This window comes from Clinocottus analis, unplaced genomic scaffold (genome assembly GCF_023055335.1).
Source record: "Clinocottus analis isolate CAN_PGR_092001 unplaced genomic scaffold, fCliAna1.0.p SCAF_4, whole genome shotgun sequence".
NCBI classification, from domain to species: domain Eukaryota; kingdom Metazoa; phylum Chordata; class Actinopteri; order Perciformes; family Cottidae; genus Clinocottus; species Clinocottus analis.
In genome coordinates this window covers 469,473-489,472 of record NW_027176153.1, presented here as the reverse complement: position 1 = coordinate 489,472, position 20,000 = coordinate 469,473, and the positions used below count along the sequence as shown (strand labels likewise).

The following is a 20,000-nucleotide window of genomic DNA, read 5'->3' as shown; positions in this document are numbered from 1 at the left end:
TAGTTTGGGACTAAGATGTAGACACTTCCTGCTGTAGTGTAGCATGGACCAACAGGATGTTGTGTAGCATGGACCTACAGGATGTTGTGTAGCATGGACCTACAGGATGTTGTGTAGCATGGACCAACAGGATGTTGTGTAGCATGGACCAACAGGATGTTGTGTAGCATGGACCAACAGGATGTAGTGTAGCATGGACCAACAGGATGTTGTGTAGCATGGACCAACAGGATGTTGTGTAGCATGGACCAACAGGATGTTGTGTAGCATGGACCTACAGGATGTTGTGTGGCATGGACCTACAGGATGTTGTGTAGCATGGACCTACAGGATGTTGTGTAGCATGGACCTACAGGATGTTGTGTAGCATGGACTTAAAGGATGTTGTGTAGCATGGACCTACAGGATGTTGTGTAGCATGGACCTACAGGATGTTGTGTAGCATGGACCTACAGGATGTTGTGTAGCATGGACCTACAGGATGTTGGGGTCCATCCAGGACGGAGGCCTGAGGGACCCCAGTAGTGAGAGGACCCAGGACGGAGCCCTGAGGGACCCCAGTAGTGAGAGGACCCAGGACGGAGCCCTGAGGGACCCCAGTAGTGAGAGGACCCAGGACGGAGCCCTGAGGGACCCAAGTAGTGAGAGGACCCAGGATGGAGCCCTGAGGGACCCCAGTAGTGAGAGGACCCAGGACGGAGCCCTGAGGGATCCCAGTAGTGAGAGGACCCAGGACGGAGCCCTGAGGGATCCCAGTAGTGAGAGGACCCAGGACGGAGCCCTGAGGGACCCCAGTAGTGAGAGGACCCAGCACGGAGCCCTGAGGGACCCCAGTAGTGAGAGGACCCAGGACGGAGCCCTGAGGTACCCCAGTAGTGAGAGGACCCAGGACGGAGCCCTGAGGTACCCCAGTAGTGAGAGGACAAGGTTCAGACACAGATCCTCTCCAAGTTACCTGGTAAGTGAGGTCATGAGGTAAGATGAGAAGAGGGAGAGCAGAGCCTGAGATACCAAGGAGGGAGGACATGAGGATCTGGTGGTTCACTGTGTCAAAGCAGCAGAAAGGTCTAGGAGGATAAGGACAGAGGAGAGGAGGGTAAGGACAGAGGAGAGGAGGGTAAGGACAGAGGAGAGGAGGATGAGGACAGAGGAGAGGAGGATGAGGACAGAGGAGAGGAGGATGAGGACAGAGGAGAGGAGAGGAGGATGAGGACAGAGGAGAGGAGAGGAGGATGAGGACAGAGGAGAGGAGGATGAGGACAGAGGAGAGGAGGATGAGGACAGAGGAGAGGAGGATGAGGACAGAGGAGAGGAGGATGAGGACAGAGGAGAGGAGGATAAGGACAGAGGAGAGGAGGATGAGGACAGAGGAGAGGAGGATGAGGACAGAGGAGAGGAGGATAAGGACAGAGGAGAGGAGGATGAGGACAGAGGAGAGGAGGATGAGGACAGAGGAGAGGAGGATAAGGACAGAGGAGATGAGGATAAGGACAGAGGAGAGGAGGATCTGGTGGTTTACGGTGTCAAAGCAGCAGAAAGGTCTTGGACCTTGCACTTTGTCCAAGGGTCACCCTTCATGTGTTAAAGCTGCATCCATCTCTTCCTCCTCACAGGAAATAAACTGGGATTAAAAATATGTGTTCCTGAGGCCAGAGAGTCTGAGGGACTGGAACCAGCGACCGTCCTGCTCCTCTGCCCCGTAGGCTCGCAGCGCTCTACATTAGGACACAACGGGGACTCTGGGAGACATGTGTTAGTGAAGCTCGTTCTACCAGAGAGAGAGAGAGGGAGAGAGAGCGAGAGAGAGAGAGAGAGAGAGAGAGAGAGGAAGAGAGAGAGAGAGAGAGAGAGAGAGAGAGAGAGAGAGAGAGAGAAAGAGAGAGGGGAAGAGAGAGAGAGAGAGAGAGAGAGAGAGAGAGAGAGAGAGAGAGAGAGAGAGGGGAAGAGAGAGAGAGAGAGAGAGAGAGAGAGAGAGAGAGAGAGAGAGAGAGAATGGCACCAAACCCTGAGGCATCGAGCTCTTCACCCACCTCTCTCTACTACAGATGGTCTTTTATTTGTTTCCTTTTGAATGTCTTCTCTCTCTCTCTCCCTCTCCCTCTCTCTCTCTCTCTCTCTCTCTCTCTCTCCCTCTCTCTCTCTCTCCCTCTCACTCCCTCTCTCTCTCTGGCTCTCTCTCTCTCTCTCCCTCTCTCCCCCTCTCTCTCTCTCTTGAATATGTTGCTTTCTCTCTCAGCCTAAACAGGTTCTTTCTACAGCTGATCTCATTTAAAGGTGTGGTTCTATTCTCTCTCTCTCCTTACATACAGAGTCCAACCCGCCCGCACCCTGAACGCAGCACCGTGCATAGGACCCTGAACGCAGCACCGTGCATAGGACCCTGAACGCAGCACCGTGCATAGGACCCTGAACGCAGCACCGTGCATAGGACCCTGAACGCAGCACCGTGCATAGGACCCTGAACGCAGCACCGTGCATAGGACCCTGAACGCAGCACCGTGCATAGGACCCTGAACGCAGCACCGTGCATAGGACCCTGAACGCAGCACCGTGCATAGGACCCTGAACGCAGCACCGTGCATAGGACCCTGAATGCAGCACCGTGAGTAGGACCGTGAACGCAGCACCGTGCATAGGACCCTAAACGCAGCACTGTGCATAGGACCCTGAATGCAGCACCGTGAGTAGGACCCTGAACGCAGCACCGTGCATAGGACCCTGAACGCAGCACCGTGCATAGGACCGTGAACGCAGCACCGTGCATAGGACCCTGAACGCAGCACCGTGAGTAGGACCCTGAACGCAGCACCGTGCATAGGACCCTGAACGCAGCACCGTGCATAGGACCCTAAACGCAGCACTGTGCATAGGACCCTGAATGCAGCACCGTGAGTAGGACCCTGAACGCAGCACCGTGCATAGGACCCTGAACGCAGCACCGTGCATAGGACCCTGAACGCAGCACCGTGAGTAGGACCCTGAACGCAGCACCGTGCATAGGACCCTGAACGCAGCACCGTTTATAGGACCCTAAACGCAGCACTGTGCATAGGACCCTGAACGCAGCACCGTGCATAGGACCCTGAACGCAGCACCGTGAGTAGGACCCTGAACGCAGCACCGTGCATAGGACCCTGAACGCAGCACCGTGCATAGGACCCTGAACGCACCACCGTTTATAGGACCCTGAATGCAGCACTGTGCATAGGACCCTGAACGCAGCACTGTGCATAGGACCCTGAACGCAGCACCGTGAGTAGGACCCTGAACGCAGCACCGTGAGTAGGACCCTGAACACAGCACCGTGCATAGGACCCTGAACGCACCACCGTTTATAGGACCCTGAACGCAGCACCGTGCATAGGACCCTGAACGCAGCACCGTGAGTAGGACCCTGAACGCAGCACCGTGAGTAGGACCCTGAACACAGCACCGTGCATAGGACCCTGAACGCACCACCGTTTATAGGACCCTGAACGCAGCACCGTGCATAGGACCCTGAACGCAGCACCGTGAGTAGGACCCTGAACGCAGCACCGTGAGTAGGACCCTGAACGCAGCACCGTGAGTAGGACCCTGAACGCAGCACCGTGAGTAGGACCCTGAACGCAGCACCGTGTGAGGGACCACGCGGTGACGGAGTCGCATTCGGCTTCGAAATGCGGCTCAAGAAGTCTCAAGTCTCATGGTCTCAAGAAGAAGAGCAGTCAGAGAGCAACGACCTTCCGGTTATGCTGCTTCCCGACGGGGAGAGGAGTCAAAGCCTGTGACTGGGATCCACTCCAAAAGGTTTCAAAACACCATGAAACACCTTTCTACCACGTTTCATGAACATTAGTTAACTAGCTTTACTCTAATCGAATGAGAGCCAAAACGTAACCGACCCCACAGATACAATTCCTGCTTCCCAGAGGACGAACCATTGAGAGCTAAACAAGTCGGTTTGTAGGTCAGCGTGATCTTTGACCACCAAAACCGGATCAGTTCATCTTTGAGTCCACGTAGACGTTTGTGCCGAATTTGAAAACGTTCCTGAGAGATCAAGTTCTCCAGAACAGAGATGTGAACCCTGACTAGAACGTCCAGGGTCTCTAAAATAAATATGTATTTATTAGTTAAGTGAAGCCATCGCTGAAGGATCTTAAACCGGCAATCTTTCAGCTCCGAGGTTTCCAGGCAACAGCCTCACTTCTCTGGCAATAAAGCAACAACGCTGCTGAGTCAACTGCTCCAGCAACTCCTCCCAAACGCTCTCTTCATGTCTTTTCTTCTGCAACTCTCCCTCCGGCTGAGCAGACAGCTAATGAAGCGCCACACTGCCGGGGCCGAGGGTCGGATTCCCACCTGAAGAGGACTTCTCTTAGAGGAACTAAAACTCAGTGATGTTGTCTAACAGAGAAATAAACGCCTGTAAGGATTCAATGATTCATCTTCCTGGAGGCAATAAAACCACAAGAACAGAGCTACTCAGGTGGAAACCTCCAGCTGTATCAAGAGAAGTCTTAACCCCTGACCCCTGGTGATAGAGTGATGTTCCAGGCCTTTGAATAAGATCAATGTCCCCGGGTCATATAGTTATGAGATTTGTGTGTTATCTGCATAATTATGGTAACACACTTTGTTGTTTTTCATAATCTGAGCCAGTGGAAGCATGTAGATGTTGAACAGAAGAGGCCCCAGTATTGAGCCTTGAGGAACACCACATGAGGCCCAGTATTGAGCCTTGAGGAACACCACATGAGGCCCAGTATTGAGCCTTGAGGAACACCACATGAGGCCCAGTATTGAGCCTTGAGGAACACCACATGAGGCCCAGTATTGAGCCTTGAGGAACACCACATGAGGCCCAGTATTGAGCCTTGGGGAACACCACATGAGGCCCAGTATTGAGCCTTGGGGAACACCACATGAGGCCCCAGTATTGAGCCTTGGGGAACACCACATGAGGCCCCAGTATTGAGCCTTGAGGAACACCACATGAGGCCCAGTATTGAGCCTTGGGGAACACCACATGAGGCCCAGTATTGAGCCTTGGGGAACACCACATGAGGCCCAGTATTGAGCCTTGGGGAACACCACATGAGGCCCAGTATTGAGCCTTGGGGAACACCACATGAGGCCCAGTATTGAGCCTTGGGGAACACCACATGAGGCCCAGTATTGAGCCTTGGGGAACACCACATGAGGCCCAGTATTGAGCCTTGAGGAACACCACATGAGGCCCAGTATTGAGCCTTGGGGAACACCACATGAGGCCCAGTATTGAGCCTTGAGGAACACCACATGATGCCCAGTATTGAGCCTTGAGGAACACCACATGATGCCCAGTATTGAGCCTTGGGGAACACCACATGAGGCCCAGTATTGAGCCTTGGGGAACACCACATGAGGCCCAGTATTGAGCCTTGAGGAACACCACATGTTCTGATGTGTAATTATCTACCAACACAAAGTATTGTCGGTCCTTCAAGTAGGATTCAAACCAGTGAAGTGCTGCGCCAGAGAGTCCCACCCAGACTTTCAGTCTGTCCAGTAATATGTCATGATCGACTGTGTCAGTGCAGCGCTGAGATCCAGAGAGAACCCACGCTGCCACGAGGAGAACATGCAGACTCCACACAGAGGGACCTGCCAGACCAGTATCTGAACCCCTCTTATATATATATATACTCACTAAAATTGAAGTTCTACCTCTGTCTGTGTTTAAGTGGATGTGGTTAAAAACCTTAATAAAGGACAATTGAGGACCCTAGAGGACCTTCGAGGACCCTAGAGGACCCTAGAGGACCCTCGAAGACCACAGAGGATCACAGAGGACCCTCGAGGACCACAGAGGACCCTAGAAGACCCCAGAGGACCCCAGAGAACCTGGCATCACCGGCTCTCTGGACACAGACCTTCTGCGTGCTCATTGTCGGCTAACCGGTTCCTTGATCTTCATCGTTGATGACGAGCGCTCAGATCGATGACGTCACCGTGACATAAAGCTCTCTTTAGTTCTGCTGCAGATGAAGAGCCTCCGCACTGCAATCACTGGACTGTTACTGTTCACGGATCGTCCTCTTCCTCATCAAACGCTTTCCAAACACGTCAGGTTTGTTTCCGCTCATCAATGTCTGAACCTGTTTTTATATTCATATTTATATGTTCATATGTTATATTATCTATTCAGGGTCCACGAGACACCGGGAGATGAAACGAAGGCACAAAATATGGCGTGCCGTCTCTCTCTCTCTCTCTCTCTCTCTCTCTCTCTCTCTCTCTCTCTCATATTTGATGCTTCTTGGCGATGCCATAAATAAATCCTCTCTCTCACCGCGGGTCACCGGCTGCAGGAAACGCTCAAAACAGAGCTCTGTTTGTGCTGACGAAGGGGCGTCGACCACAGGGAGGGAAAGGTCAGGTGGGGAAGAGGAGGAGGAGGAAAAGGAGGAGGAGGAGAAGGAGGAAGAGGAGAAGGAGGAAGAGAAGGTTTAAAGCACTAATGATAAGACAAGCAGGAGAGGAGTGAAGCGTTAACAAGGACATGAAAAGGAAGTGAGGAAGAGAAGGAAAGGGGGTAAAGCTAAGAGAGAGAGAGAGAGAGAGAGAGAGAGAGAGAGAGAGAGAGAGAGAGAGAGAGAGAGAGGGGGATTGTGGGATTAGGAGGAAGAGATGAAATAAAAAAGAAAAGAGGAGAAGGGGAGCAGTGTGGCAGGAGGATGAGAAGAAGGCGGGGCAGAGAAAAGAGGAAGGTGATGAAGAGAGGGACGAAGACACAACAAGGAGGAGGAGGAAGAAGATGAGGAAGAGGACAATATGAGAGAAGCACGCTGCAAGATGAAGAATAGAGAGAAGAAAGAAGAAGAAATAGAAAACGGAGAAAGAAGGAAACGCAGAGGAATGTTGCTAAAGGTTAGCAGGAAACGAGAAGCACAGAGAGAGGAAGAGGAGGAGGAGGAGAAATAAAGAGGGATGAAGAGTCTTCAGGGCACTTTGGGTCAGACTCAGCAGCTCCTGCAGCGAGGCCACTACTGCACATGTGCAGCAGGAAGTCACTACTGCACACGTGCAGCAGGAAGTCACTACTGCACATGTGCAGCAGGAAGTCACTACTGCACACGTGCAGCAGGAAGTCACTACTGCACATGTGCAGCAGGAAGTCACTACTGCACACGTGCAGCAGGAAGTCACTACTGCACACGTGCAGTAGTGACTTCCTGCTGCACATGTGCAAACTTCGACTACACACCTGAGGTTGAAAACTCTGCTTCTCTTCATTTGATCCCAGATAAGGTTCCAGGTTGAACGACAGACCCTGAACTCAGCAGGAGAGCTAGCTAACGTTAGCTGTTAGCAAACGGTTGCATTCACTTGAATTCAAGCTCTGTTCAGTAAAAATGGGTATTGAGCGTAAAGCTAAGTTATAATGTCATTTATAATGTAAATTATGATGTACATTATAATGCAAGTTATAATGTAAATTATGATGTAAATAAATAATGTAAAATGTAGTTTTTTGTTGAAAAACTTAAGAGAAGAAGTTTTCACATTTTCCACATAAAAAAAGACCCAAGCAGCAAATAATACGTCCTCAAAACTTCTCATGTCTTTTGTCAAGAAAAGCAAACATTTACTAAAAAACTACTTCTTCACACAGCGAGTGAGTTAAAGATTTACAGAAGGAAAGCACAGCCTGTTATTAAAACAAGTTATTGTTATTAACAATAACTTGTCCTCATGGTTGAGGGCTCTTGTTGTGAGTCACTTTGGGTAAAAGCCTCGGCTGAATGAAATGTGACGATAGTGTCACTGCTCATAGACGCTGAATATCCTGTTCTGCCCACCCGCAGCTGGCCACGCCCACCCGCAGCTGGCCACGCCCACCCACAGCTGGTCACGCCCACCCACAGCGGGCCACGCCCACCACCAGCTGGTCACGCCCACCACCAGCTGGCCACGCCCACCACCAGCTGGCCACGCCCACCACCAGCTGGCCACGCCCACCACCAGCTGGCCACGCCCACCAGCTTCACTCACCTGGTATCTGGTCTCTTGACCTATGCAGAGCTCCAAGAGGAAGGAATTAAAGTGAACTTGAACTACTCGCGCGTGACTCTCAGGTCTATTTCTGAACTGAGACGTCTGATGGGTTCACACACACACACACAACAGACACACACTCACTCACACACTCACTCACTCACTCATGGTGGAACACGGGGAACCTTCAGACACAGAGTTCCTCGTGGTGAACCGTGATGGAGAAAAGTTTAAATATAAACTCTAAAAGAGATCTGGAACGGTTTGAGATGGAGAAACCCCGTCGCTGCTCCCCGCTCACAGCTGTCCGTCAGGAGGCGTGAAGACGTGGGCGGGACCATCTGCAGCGCCGTCATCTCTTTAGATGGCGGCCATGTTGGAAGGAGATGATGTCATTCTGCTCATATTTGTGGTTCATTTCTACTGATCCATGTAATTGATTTCATAACGAGTGATATTTTAGGTTAGCACATCGTTAACTAGCGCTAGTCTATGCTACGCTAGCTACTGAAGTGGGTTTTAATGTTTAACAGGGTCACGTTGATGCTTCAGCTTTCTACCTTTATCTTTTCATCCAGGTAAACATATTAAAGGTGTTTTTGTTTTTTATTGGGAGTGCAGTTGGTGACAGTGTGGTCACGTTCAGCATGTAAATATACACGATGATTAAACATGACTGCAGATGTAAAAACACAAAAAGCTGGGACTGAAGTGTCAGCAAGGAGAGGAGGAAGTCTGAGAGAACAGCGTCTGGTGACTGAACTGTGGCGTCAATGCGCTTCAGGGATGCTAATGTCCGCTCGACAGCGGCAGACGATGTCGGGATCGTCACTAAACACGTTCACAACCCTCTGTGAGGAAGTAAGGCCTCCAGCAAGTCTGTTCCTCCTTCAGCCATCGTGTTGAAACTGCAGCTCAACACGTCATCACCTCGCTCACGTTGCAGCCTGAACAGACGACTGAGGTCTGCTAGCAGCTAGCAGCTAGCAGCGAGCTAGCTTTCTGTTGACTGAAGCTACGCTCTGCTTCATTAGAGACACAGGAGGAGCAATCTGATTGGATGAAAGTCTCTTAAAGCAGCTTCAGCTGAAGCAGAGCAGCAGAGGAAGAGCTGAGACACGATGACATCACTATGACACAATGACATCACTATGACACGATGACATCACAATGACACAATGACATCACTATGACACGTGCAGTGTGTTTATGAAGAAGTATTAAACTATAAAATAGATATAACGTTGTGATTGTTTAGGCTGAGAAGACTCACAGGCCTAACGGCACAACGCTGAGAGAAACAATAAACAGCTGGGACCTCAAACACACCTCACAGCTGCTGGAGGGGAACCAGGTGTGTCTCACCTGAGGGCAAGAGAGGCTCTTCTCTCTCTTCTCTCTATTTTCTCTCTTCTCTCTCTTCTCTCTATTCTCTCCTAACAAATTTCCCCTTGTGGATTAATACATTATCTATCCATCTATCTCCTCTCTCCTCTCTCCTCTCTCCTCTCCTCTCTCCACTCTCCTCTCTCCTCTCTCCTCTCCTCTCTCCTCTCTCCTCTCCTCTCTCCTCTCCTCTCTCCTCTCTCCTCTCCTCTCCTCTCTCTCTCTCCTCTCCTCTCTCCTCTCTCCTCTCCCCTCCCCTCTCCTCTCCCCTCTCCTCTCCTCTCCTCTCCCCTCCCCTCTCCTCTCCTCTCTCCACTCTCCTCTCTCCTCTCCTCTCCTCTCCTCTCCTCTCCTCTCCTCTCTCCTCTCCTCTCCTCTCCTCTCTCCTCTCCTATCTCCTCTCTCCTCTCTCCTCTCCTCTCTCCTCTCCTCTCTCCTCTCTCCTCTCCTCTCCTCTCTCCTCTCCTCTCCTCTCTCCTCTCCTCTCCTCTCCTCTCCTCTCCTCTCCTCTCTCTCTCCTCTCTCCTCTCTCCTCTCTCCTCTGGCAGTGTTTCTTGGTGAAGTCTCCGTTGTGCCAACAAAGCAGACTGGAGTTTGAATTTAGGACAATAAGATGAACGAAGCGTTTGAAGGCCGCTCACCGTACAGTCGTATACAATACCACTGTGTGTGTGTGTGTGTGTGTGTGTGTGTGTGTGTGTGTGTGTGTGTGTGCATGTGTGTGTGTGTGTGTGTGTGTGTGTGTGTGTGTGTGTGTGTGCATGTGTGTGTGTGTGTGTGTGTGTGTGCATGTGTGTGTGTGTGTGTGTGTGTGTGCATGTGTGTGTGTGTGTGTGTGTGCATGTGTGTGTGTGTGCGTGTCACTGGTTGTCATGGTGACAGCATCGGGGTGAGAGGCAGACTGAACCGTGACTTTGAACTAGTGAACCGGTCAAACTCTGGCTTTTTATCAAAAACTATGACGCAGAACACCAAAAAAAAAAAGAATCACGAGTGTGTACCAGTACCAGCTTGGCCCGGCGCCTGGACCCGACGACATGGAGCGCCTGGGCATCCTCCGCTGCTCTGACTGCTGCTCTTCACCTCTGCACATTGTACCGAAGCCTGGGGGTGAATGGCGTCCACGCACAGATTACCGCCGGCTCAACGATGCAACGATCACGGATCGCTATCCAGTTTCGCACATCCAGAATTTTTCTGCTTACTTGTATGGTGTTTTCCAAGGTGGTTCTGGTCCGGGGTTATCATCAAGTGCCCGTTCACGTCGCTGGACATTCCCACGACACTGATCACGCCTTTCGGCCTGTTTGAGTTTTTGAAGATGCCATTTGGACTAAAAATGCAGCGCAGACGTTCGGCGCTTGATGGACACTGTGCTTAGAAACTTTTTTCATTCGTCTCCCTGCTCGTCCAACCTCCTGCCCTCTGGACCCCATCCCATCTCACATCCTCAAGTCCATCACTCCTGACCTTCTTCCCTTTCTCACCCATCTCATCAACACCTCCCTCTCAACCGGCTGTTTCCCAAACTCTATGAAGGAAGCAAGAGTTAACCCTCTCCTGAAGAAACCCACTCTCAATCCCTCTGAAGTCAACAACTACCGACCTGTCTATCTCCTTCCCTTTCTTTCCAAAACTCTGGAACGAGCTATCTTTCACCAAGTCTCCTGCTTCCTGCACTAGAACAACCTTCTGGACCCTCATCAGTCTGGATTCAGAGCAGGCCACTCCACAGAGACGGCCCTCCTTGCTGTCTCTGAGCAGCTCCACACTGCTAGAGCAGCCTCCCTCTCCTCTGTCCTCATCCTTCTAGACCTCTCTGCTGCCTTTGACACCGTGAACCACCAGGTCCTCATCTCCTCCCTCCAGGATCTCAGTATCTCAGGCACTGCGCTCTCCCTCTTCTCATCCTACCTCAACCACCGCACTTATCGGGTAAGCTGGAAAGGATCTGTGTCTGATCCTTGTCCTCTCACTACTGGGGTCCCTCAGGGCTCCGTCCTGGGTCCTCTCACTACTGGGGTACCTCGGGGCTCCGTCCTGGGTCCTCTCACTACTGGGGTCGCTCAGGGCTCCGTCCTGGGTCCCCTCCTCTTCTTTCTGTACACAAACTCCCTCGGCGCCGTCATTCGCTCGCATGGCTTCTCCTACCATCACTATGCTGACGACACCCAACTGATCCTCTCGTTTCCCTAATCAGAAACAGGGATACCAGAGCGAATCTCTGCCTGTCTGACCGACATCTCTCAGTGGATGTCCACACACCACCTGAAGATCAACCCTGACAAGACTGAACTGCTTTTCCTTCCAGGAAAAGGCTCTCACACCCAAGAGCTCAGGATCACCTTCAACAACTTAGTGCCGGTGTGACACTTGACAGTCAACTCTCCCTGACTGCCAACATCACCGCAACATCACCGGTAAACTTGATCATGTGTCGGTGGATCGCCTTAAGCCGGTACATCTGGACCTGGACCAACCGGTAAGGTTGGCCGCCTCCCCGTCCGCCTCCCCGTCCCTCACGGCACGGCTCCGGGGTCCTGGCTTTGGCTCCTGCCCCAGCAAAGCGGAGCCGGGCCGGTCAATTGGTTCGGGCCCGAGACTTTGATGTGTTTTTCTGTCTTTGTTGTTTTTCACTAGACTGGGTGAATTCTGGGGGGACGTATGTAGTGGTCGTGGATATAAGTGACCAAGACGGGCGACTGGCCCTTTAAGAGCAGGTAAAGTAACCATGGGAACGGAGGAGTGTTGCGGGGCTAAAGGACTGGCTGACCGGATCACATGGTATTGTTTCAGTGTTCAGAAATAAACGGTAGCACACCTGTGCAGCCAACGAGAGAAGCCTACACCAGTACTGTAATGATGCTAGTACTGTAATGATACCAGTACAGTAATGATACTAGTACTGTAATGATACCAGTACTGTAATGACACCAGTACTGTAATGATACTAGTACTGTAATGATACTAGTACAGTAATGATACTAGTACTGTAATGATACCAGTACTGTAATGACACCAGTACTGTAATGATACTAGTACTGTAATGACACCGGTACTGTAATGATACTAGTACTGTAATGACACTAGTATTGTAAGGAGACTAGTACTGTAATGATGCTAGTACTGTAATGATGCTAGTACTGTAAGGATACTAGTACTGTAATGATGCTAGTACTGTAATGATGCTAGTACTGTAATGATACTAGTACTGTAATGACACCGGTACTGTAATGATACTAGTACTGTAATGACACTAGTACTGTAATGATGCTAGTACTGTAATGATACCAGTACTCTAATGATACTAGTACTGTAATGATACCAGTACTGTAATGATACTAGTACTGTAATGATACCAGTACTGTAATGATGCTAGTACTGTAATGATACTAGTACTGTAATGATGCTAGTACTGTAATGATACTAGTACTGTAATGATGCTAGTACTGTAATGATACTAGTACTGTAATGACACCGGTACTGTAATGATACTAGTACTGTAATGACACTAGTACTGTAATGACACCGGTACTGTAATGATACTAGTACTGTAATGACACTAGTACTGTAATGACACCGGTACTGTAATGATAATAGTACTGTAATGATACTAGTACTGTAATGACACTAGTACTGTAATGATAGTAGTACTGTAATGACACCGGTACTGTAAAGATACTAGTAATGTAATGATACTAGTACTGTAATGACACCGGTACTGTAATGATACTAGTACTGTAATGACACCAGTACTGTAATGATACTAGTACTGTAATGATACCAGTACTGTAATGATACTAGTACTGTAATGATACTAGTAATGTAATGACACCAGTACTGTAATAATACTAGTACTGTAATGACACCAGTACTGTAATGATACTAGTACTGTAATGATACTAGTACTGTAATGACACCAGTACTGTAATGATACTAGTACTGTAATGACACCAGTACTGTAATGATACCAGTACTGTAATGGTACTAGTAATGTAATGACACCAGTACTGTAATAATACTAGTACTGTAATGACACCAGTCCTGTAATGATACTAGTACTGTAATGATACTAGTACTGTAATGACACCAGTACTGTAATGATACTAGTACTGTAATGACACCAGTACTGTAATGATACTAGTACTGTAATGATACTAGTACTGTAATGACACCAGTACTGTAATGATACTAGTAGTGTAATGACACCAGTACTGTAATGACACTAGTACTGTAATGATACTAGTACTGTAATGACACGAGTACTGTAATGACACTAGTACTGTAATGATACTAGTACTGTAATGACACCGGTACTGTAATGATACTAGTACTGTAATGACACGAGTACTGTAATGATACTAGTACTGTAATGATACCAGTACTGTAATGACACCAGTACTGTAATGATACTAGTACTGTAATGACACTAGTACTGTAATGACACCAGTACTGTAATGATAATAATACTGTAATAATACTAGTACTGTAATGACACCAGTACTGTAAAGGTACTAGTAATGTAATGACACCAGTACTGTAATGATATTAGTACTGTAATGACACCAGTCCTGTAATGATACCAGTACTGTAATGACACCAGTACTGTAATGACACTAGTACTGTAATGACACAGTACTGTAATGATAAGAATACTGTAATGATAATAATACTGTAATGATACTAGTACTGTAATGATAATAATAACGATACTAGCAGCGCTACTAGTATTGCTAATGCAGTATACCAGCAGTATTAGTATAATGATACACAGCAGTACTAGTATCATTGTACTAGTATAATGTACTCGTACATTATACTAGTATAATGTACTCGTATAACGTAGAAGTATAAAGTACTAGTATAACGCACCAGCAGCAGGACTCGAGCTGCTGCCTTATATTAGTACATATACTAGTATAATGCACTAGTACATTATACTTGTACATTATACTAGTATAATGTACGAGTATAAAGTAGTAGTATAACGTACTAGTATAAAGTACTAGTATAACGCAGCAGCAGCGGGACTCGAGCTGCTGTCATGTCGCATTTCAGTAGAATGAGCCACCAGAAGCAGCAGCAGGAGCGCGCGCAGCAGCGCGTGCAGCAGCAGTGCGGCATCACGCGCAGTGAGCAGCAGCACAGCGTGTTTACACATAGACACACACGGGAGAAACAACAACAACAACAATGTTGTTGTTGTTGTTGTTGTTGTTGTTGTTGTTGTCGTCTTCTTACCAGTACAGCAGCTTGTTGTGCAGGATCGCGGGCGTTTTGTCCGAGGCGCAGTTAATGCACCACATCGCTGCTGAAGATGAACGCGCCTGCTGCACGCGCGACGAGGAGAGGGAGACGGGCGGGTAAGAGAGAGACAGGTGAGGAGAGAGAGACAGGTGAGAAGAGAGAGACACACAGCGACTACATAGGGCTGCCTCAGCTCTCTCTCTCTCTCTCTCTCTCTCTCTCTCTCTCTCTCTCTCTCTGTCTCTCTCTCTCCTCTCTCTCTCTCTACTCTCTCCTCTCTCTCTCTCTCTCTCTCTCTCTCTCTTCGTCATCAGCGCATCATCTCTCTCTCTCTCTCTCTCTCTCTCTCCTCTCTCCTCTCTCTCTTCTCTCTCTCTCTCTCTCTCCCTCTAGGAATGATAGTGTTCTCATCCCTCCCTTGTGAGGTTGTGTGGAGCTGTGTTGACCCCCCCCCCCCCCCCCCCCCCCGCCCCTCTTCTCCGTGGCTCCGCCCACAAACGCGCACGTCACCACATAACGTTTACTGGGAGGAAAGCAAATGGCGATAGTAGTTTTATTTGAACCGTAAATAGCCAGAAGGTCAATCTTTCTGTTCATTGGAACAACAGATTTCAACCTTCAGGTTTTAACTTCGATCAATACGTTATTGAAACTTCAACACCGTATTCAAAATAAAATAAGTGTATGACATGTTTTGGGGGTTAAATATATTGTTGATTGTAACTTTTTGGTTTTCAGTATCAGATTTTAATCTCTTTTCGGGTTGAAATCTTTTTTTTTTAAATATATTTGTAGTCCCTCAAAAAATCCCAGAACTGAATCAAAAATACTATTTAACCTAAATTTGGTTTTCGTACACTTATTTTTATTTTGAATACGTTGTTGAATCTTTCAAAGTTTAAGAACAAAACAAGATTTTTTAAGGTCAATTTTTTTTTTCAAATGAACGACACAATATGACCAGGACTGAGCTTCATGCGCCGATCTTAGCTTTCTGTAAGTGTAGCATTAAAGCAATGTGGAATTAGCCGGAAAACTAACTAGCCTTGCTTTAATGCTGCACAGTTTACACTGTCCGTGTCCTGTGGTGAGTCACGCTACGTCATGTCCGTTGCTTCCATTACAAAATCCGCTTCACAACGTTAGCCACTGCTTCACAACGTTAGCCACTGCTTCACAACGTTAGCCAGTGCTTCACAACGTTAGCCACTGCTTCACAACGTTAGCCACTGCTTCACAACGTTAGCCACTGCTTCACAACGTTAGCCAGTGCTTCACAACGTTAGCCACTGCTTCACAACGTTAGCCACTGCTTCACACGTTAGCCACTGCTTCACAACGTTAGCCACTGCTTCACAACATTAGCCACTGCTTCACAACGTTAGCCACTGCTTCACAATGTTAGCCACTGCTTCACAACATAGCCACTGCTTCACAACGTTAGCCACTGCTTCACAATGTTAGCCACTGATTCACAATGTTAGCCACTGCTTCACAATGTTAGCCACTGCTTCACAATGTTAGCCACTGCTTCACAACGTTAGCCACTGCTTCACAATGTTAGCCGCCACCGCTTCACAACGTTAGCCACTGCTTCACAACATTAGCCACTTGCTCACAACATTAGCCACTGCTTCACATGTTAGCCACTGCTTCACAACGTTAGCCACTGCTTCACAACGTTAGCCACTGCTTCACAACGTTAGCCACTGCTTCACAACATTAGCCACTGCTTCACAACATTAGCCACTGCTTCACAATGTTAGCCACTGCTTCACAACATTAGCCACTGCTTCACAACGTTAGCCACTGCTTCACAACATTAGCCACTGCTTCACAACATTAGCCCACTGCTTCACAACATTAGCCACTGCTTCACAACGTTAGCCACTGCTTCACAACATTAGCCACTGCTTCACAACGTTAGCCACTGCTTCACAACATTAGCCACTGCTTCACAACATTAGCCCACTGCTTCACAATGTTAGCCACTGCTTCACAACGTTAGCCCACTGCTTCACACGATAGCCACTGCTTCACAACGTTAGCCACTGCTTCACAACATTAGCCACTGCTTCACAACGTTAGCCACTGCGTCACAATGTTATTTATTATGATATTTACATTCAGTTAATAGTATCACAGTATCAAAGATCACTGAGTGATTAAAGATGGCGTCTTCTCTGCGTGGCCCCCTATGGTCCAGGAGCTTCATGCCCTTCGCACCTGGAAACAAAACCTCACACCTGACATCGGTGACAGCGATCAAACCTTTCCACAACCAGAGATTAATTCTGAGACGCGTGTTTTAAATCGTGGTTCCCCGCACTAAACACACGCCAACTACATGAAAGATATATTTACATCCACGTTGTTTCCCATCGTTTTTGGGAGTTTCTTCTTGTTTCTTCTTCTGCATTTGTATCACGGTTTTCTTACGAGAGAATCGGCGCCACCTACTGGTTCACTCCATGAAGCAACTCCTGGTTGGACACAAGTCCACCTTCCCCATGAACCGCTGGTCCATGTTTGCACACAGAAGTAGAATAAATAAAGGAAGCTTCTGCTCTTCAGCTGGCTCTCATTCTTCTTCATCATGATGAACGTCTCCTGTTGGTTTGTAGATGAGCCAAAGTATGATTACAACTATGCTGAACTGGCCTTCTGTGTTGGACTTTCTTTGGCTTTGAGTTAATCTCAGGTAAACTTCCAAAGATGAAAAACAATCTGCAACTTCACCACCAGATGGCGACATATTCTAGAGAGTGAGACTTTAACGTAACGCTGACAGCTGCTGTGAACAGAACCTGGAACTTTACAAAGTGAAGTTACTAGTATATATATTAGTTAGCATAGCATTAGCAGCTCCGTAAAAGGTGTTGCCACTGAAAGAGACACGGAACCACAACATGCCAGATGACGAGAAGAAGAAACACACCAAACACAGAAAACCACAAGAACCAACAAAGATGCAGAACGCCGACAGAAAGACTGCAGACGGACTGCAGCGTCACATTAATCTTGTAGATTTCTGCTTCTCATGACACAAGGAAACCTAGAGATGCATTTCAGCAACGCACTGAATACACAGTTTGACTCATCTGGACTAAGACACAAAGACCTCTTGAGATTCAACTAAAAACATGAACAAAACACCACAAAGAGACACACAACGACTACAAGAGACACAAAGAGACTACAAGAGACACAAAGAGACACACAACGACTACAAGAGACTACCAAGAGACACAAAGAGACACACAACGACTACAAGAGACTACCAAGAGACACAAAGAGACACACAACGACTACGAGAGACTACCAAGAGACACAAAGAGACACAAAGAGACACACAACGACTACGAGAGACTACCAAGAGACACAAAGAGACAACAAAGAGACACACAACGACTACGAGAGACTACCAAGAGACACAAAGACACACAAAGAGACACAAAGAGACACAAAGAGAGAGGAGAACACACGTGACCAGCAGGAGATCTGACATGAGAACTACATTTCCCATGATTCCAAGGAGGCGGAGGTCGACGTTTAGTAACGATGAGAGGCGTGAACACCAGAACACACACACACACGCACGCACGCACGCACGCACGCACGCACACACACACACACACCAGAGTGATTATTGATTATTGATCATTGTTTACTTCTATCATTCATCTCTCCCTCTCTCTCGCTCTCGCTCTTCTCTCCCTCCCTCTCTGTCTCTCTCTCTCTGTCTCTCTCTCTCTCTCTCTCTCTCTCTCTCTCTCTCGCTCTGTTCGCTCTCTCTCTCTGTCTCTCTCTCTCTCTCTCTCTCTGTCTCTCTGTCTCTCTCTCTGTCGCTCTGTCTCTCTCCTCTCTCTCTCTCTCTCTCTGTCTCTCTGTCTCTCTCTCTCTCTCCTCTCTCTCTCTCTCTCTCTCTCTCTCTCTCTCTCTCTCTGTCTCTCTGTCTCTCTCTCTCTCTCTCTCTCTGTCTCTCTCTCTCTCTCTCTCCTCTCTCCCTCTCTCTCTCTCTCTCTGTCTCTCTGTCTCTCTCTCTCTCTCTCTCTGTCTCCTCTCGTCTCTCTCTCTCTCTCTCTCTCTCTCTCTCTCTCTCTCTCTGTCTCTCTCTCTCTCTCTCTGTCTCTCTCTCTCTCTCTCTCTCTCTCTCTCTCTCTCTCTCTGTCTCTCTCTCTCTCTCTCTCTCTGTCTCTCTCTCTCTCTCTCTCTCTCTCTCCTCTCTCTCTCTCTCTGTGTCTCTCTCTCTCTCTCTCTCTCTCTCTCTCTCTCTCTCTCTCTCTCTCTCTCTCTCTCTCTCTCAGGACAGTTACCGTGGGCAACAAGCCTGATACATGAAAGAGCTTCCCCTCGGTTTCCACGGCAACAGGGAGGCTGGGGCATTCCATAATTTTCTGCTCGTGACAAAATGTATTGAAGGAGGGATGAAGAGGAGGAGACTCCTCCTCTTCATCCCTCCTCTCCCTCTGTGAGTGAGCGCTTTGTTTGTTGTTTTCCCTGAGTTCTCTCTCGTCGCTCCATCACCTGAGTTTAACTTTATTTTGGGTAGTTTGGGTTCTGTTTCCGGGTGTTTTCTGTTGTCCTGCCGGTGTCTCGCCGGTCGGCGTTCTACGCCACGGTGGATGGAGACGCCCTGTCCCAGCTCACGAGGAGGCACGGCATCAAGATGGCCGCGGATCACTCGTGTAGCGTGGAGGACATCGGGTTAGCTGTGGGGGAGATGGTCGGGCGCGGCAGCATCAAGTCGCCGCTCGTCTGGAACGGCGCCGTCGTGATCTTCCTGGACCAGCTGGAGAAGGTGGGACCGTGTGGTCGAGGCGGGCCTCACGGTGAAGGATTTGTTTGTTCGGGTCTTGCGCTAACGCAGCCGGCGAGCCGGATCGTCATATCAAACGTCCCTCCGTTCATCACCGAGGAGTTGTCTGGGTGTCGGTCTGGAACACGTAGCGTCCCACGCTGAACAACCGGCGTGAGGAGCTCGGCCTCCGCTTCCACGTTAAAGTAGATGATTATGAATACGTGATTTTTGCAACGTCGTCGGTGATGAAATGTTTTGGTTGCGGTGAGGAGGGACGCACTGTGAGGGGCCTGTCCGAGGCGCCGGACCCGGTCTGGCCCACGTCTGGCCTCTGGGTCCATGCCGATGTCCTGCCGGAGAGCTGTCATAACATTGCTGCCAAAAAAGGGGAACCTGCAGGACATCAGCGCCCTGTGTCTCTGCTGAGTGTGGACTATAAGCTCCTGTCCAGGGTCCTTTGCCTCCAGGCTGAGGGGAGCTATGGAGCAGGTCCTCCATCGGGACCAGACCTTTGTGTGCCCGGCAGGTCTATGGTAGACAATGT

The 20,000-nt window shown here is 48.9% G+C and overlaps 1 protein-coding gene across 7 annotated transcripts in view; it reads right to left on the bottom strand.

Moving 5' to 3' along the window:
• Window positions 1-20,000, bottom strand: part of LOC137800757 (IQ motif and SEC7 domain-containing protein 1-like) — a 103,982-nt gene that overhangs the window by 26,021 nt on the left and 57,961 nt on the right. Inside the window, exon 1 of one of the 7 annotated variants that reach the window (XM_068598090.1) lies at window positions 14,650-14,865. The exons of the other annotated variants lie outside the window; for them this stretch is intronic. Within the exon in view, the coding sequence (XP_068454191.1) occupies window positions 14,650-14,714 (65 nt within the window). The 5' untranslated portion in view covers window positions 14,715-14,865. Of the gene's footprint in view, window positions 1-14,649; window positions 14,866-20,000 lie in introns of those variants that run through there. 7 annotated transcript variants of the gene reach the window in all.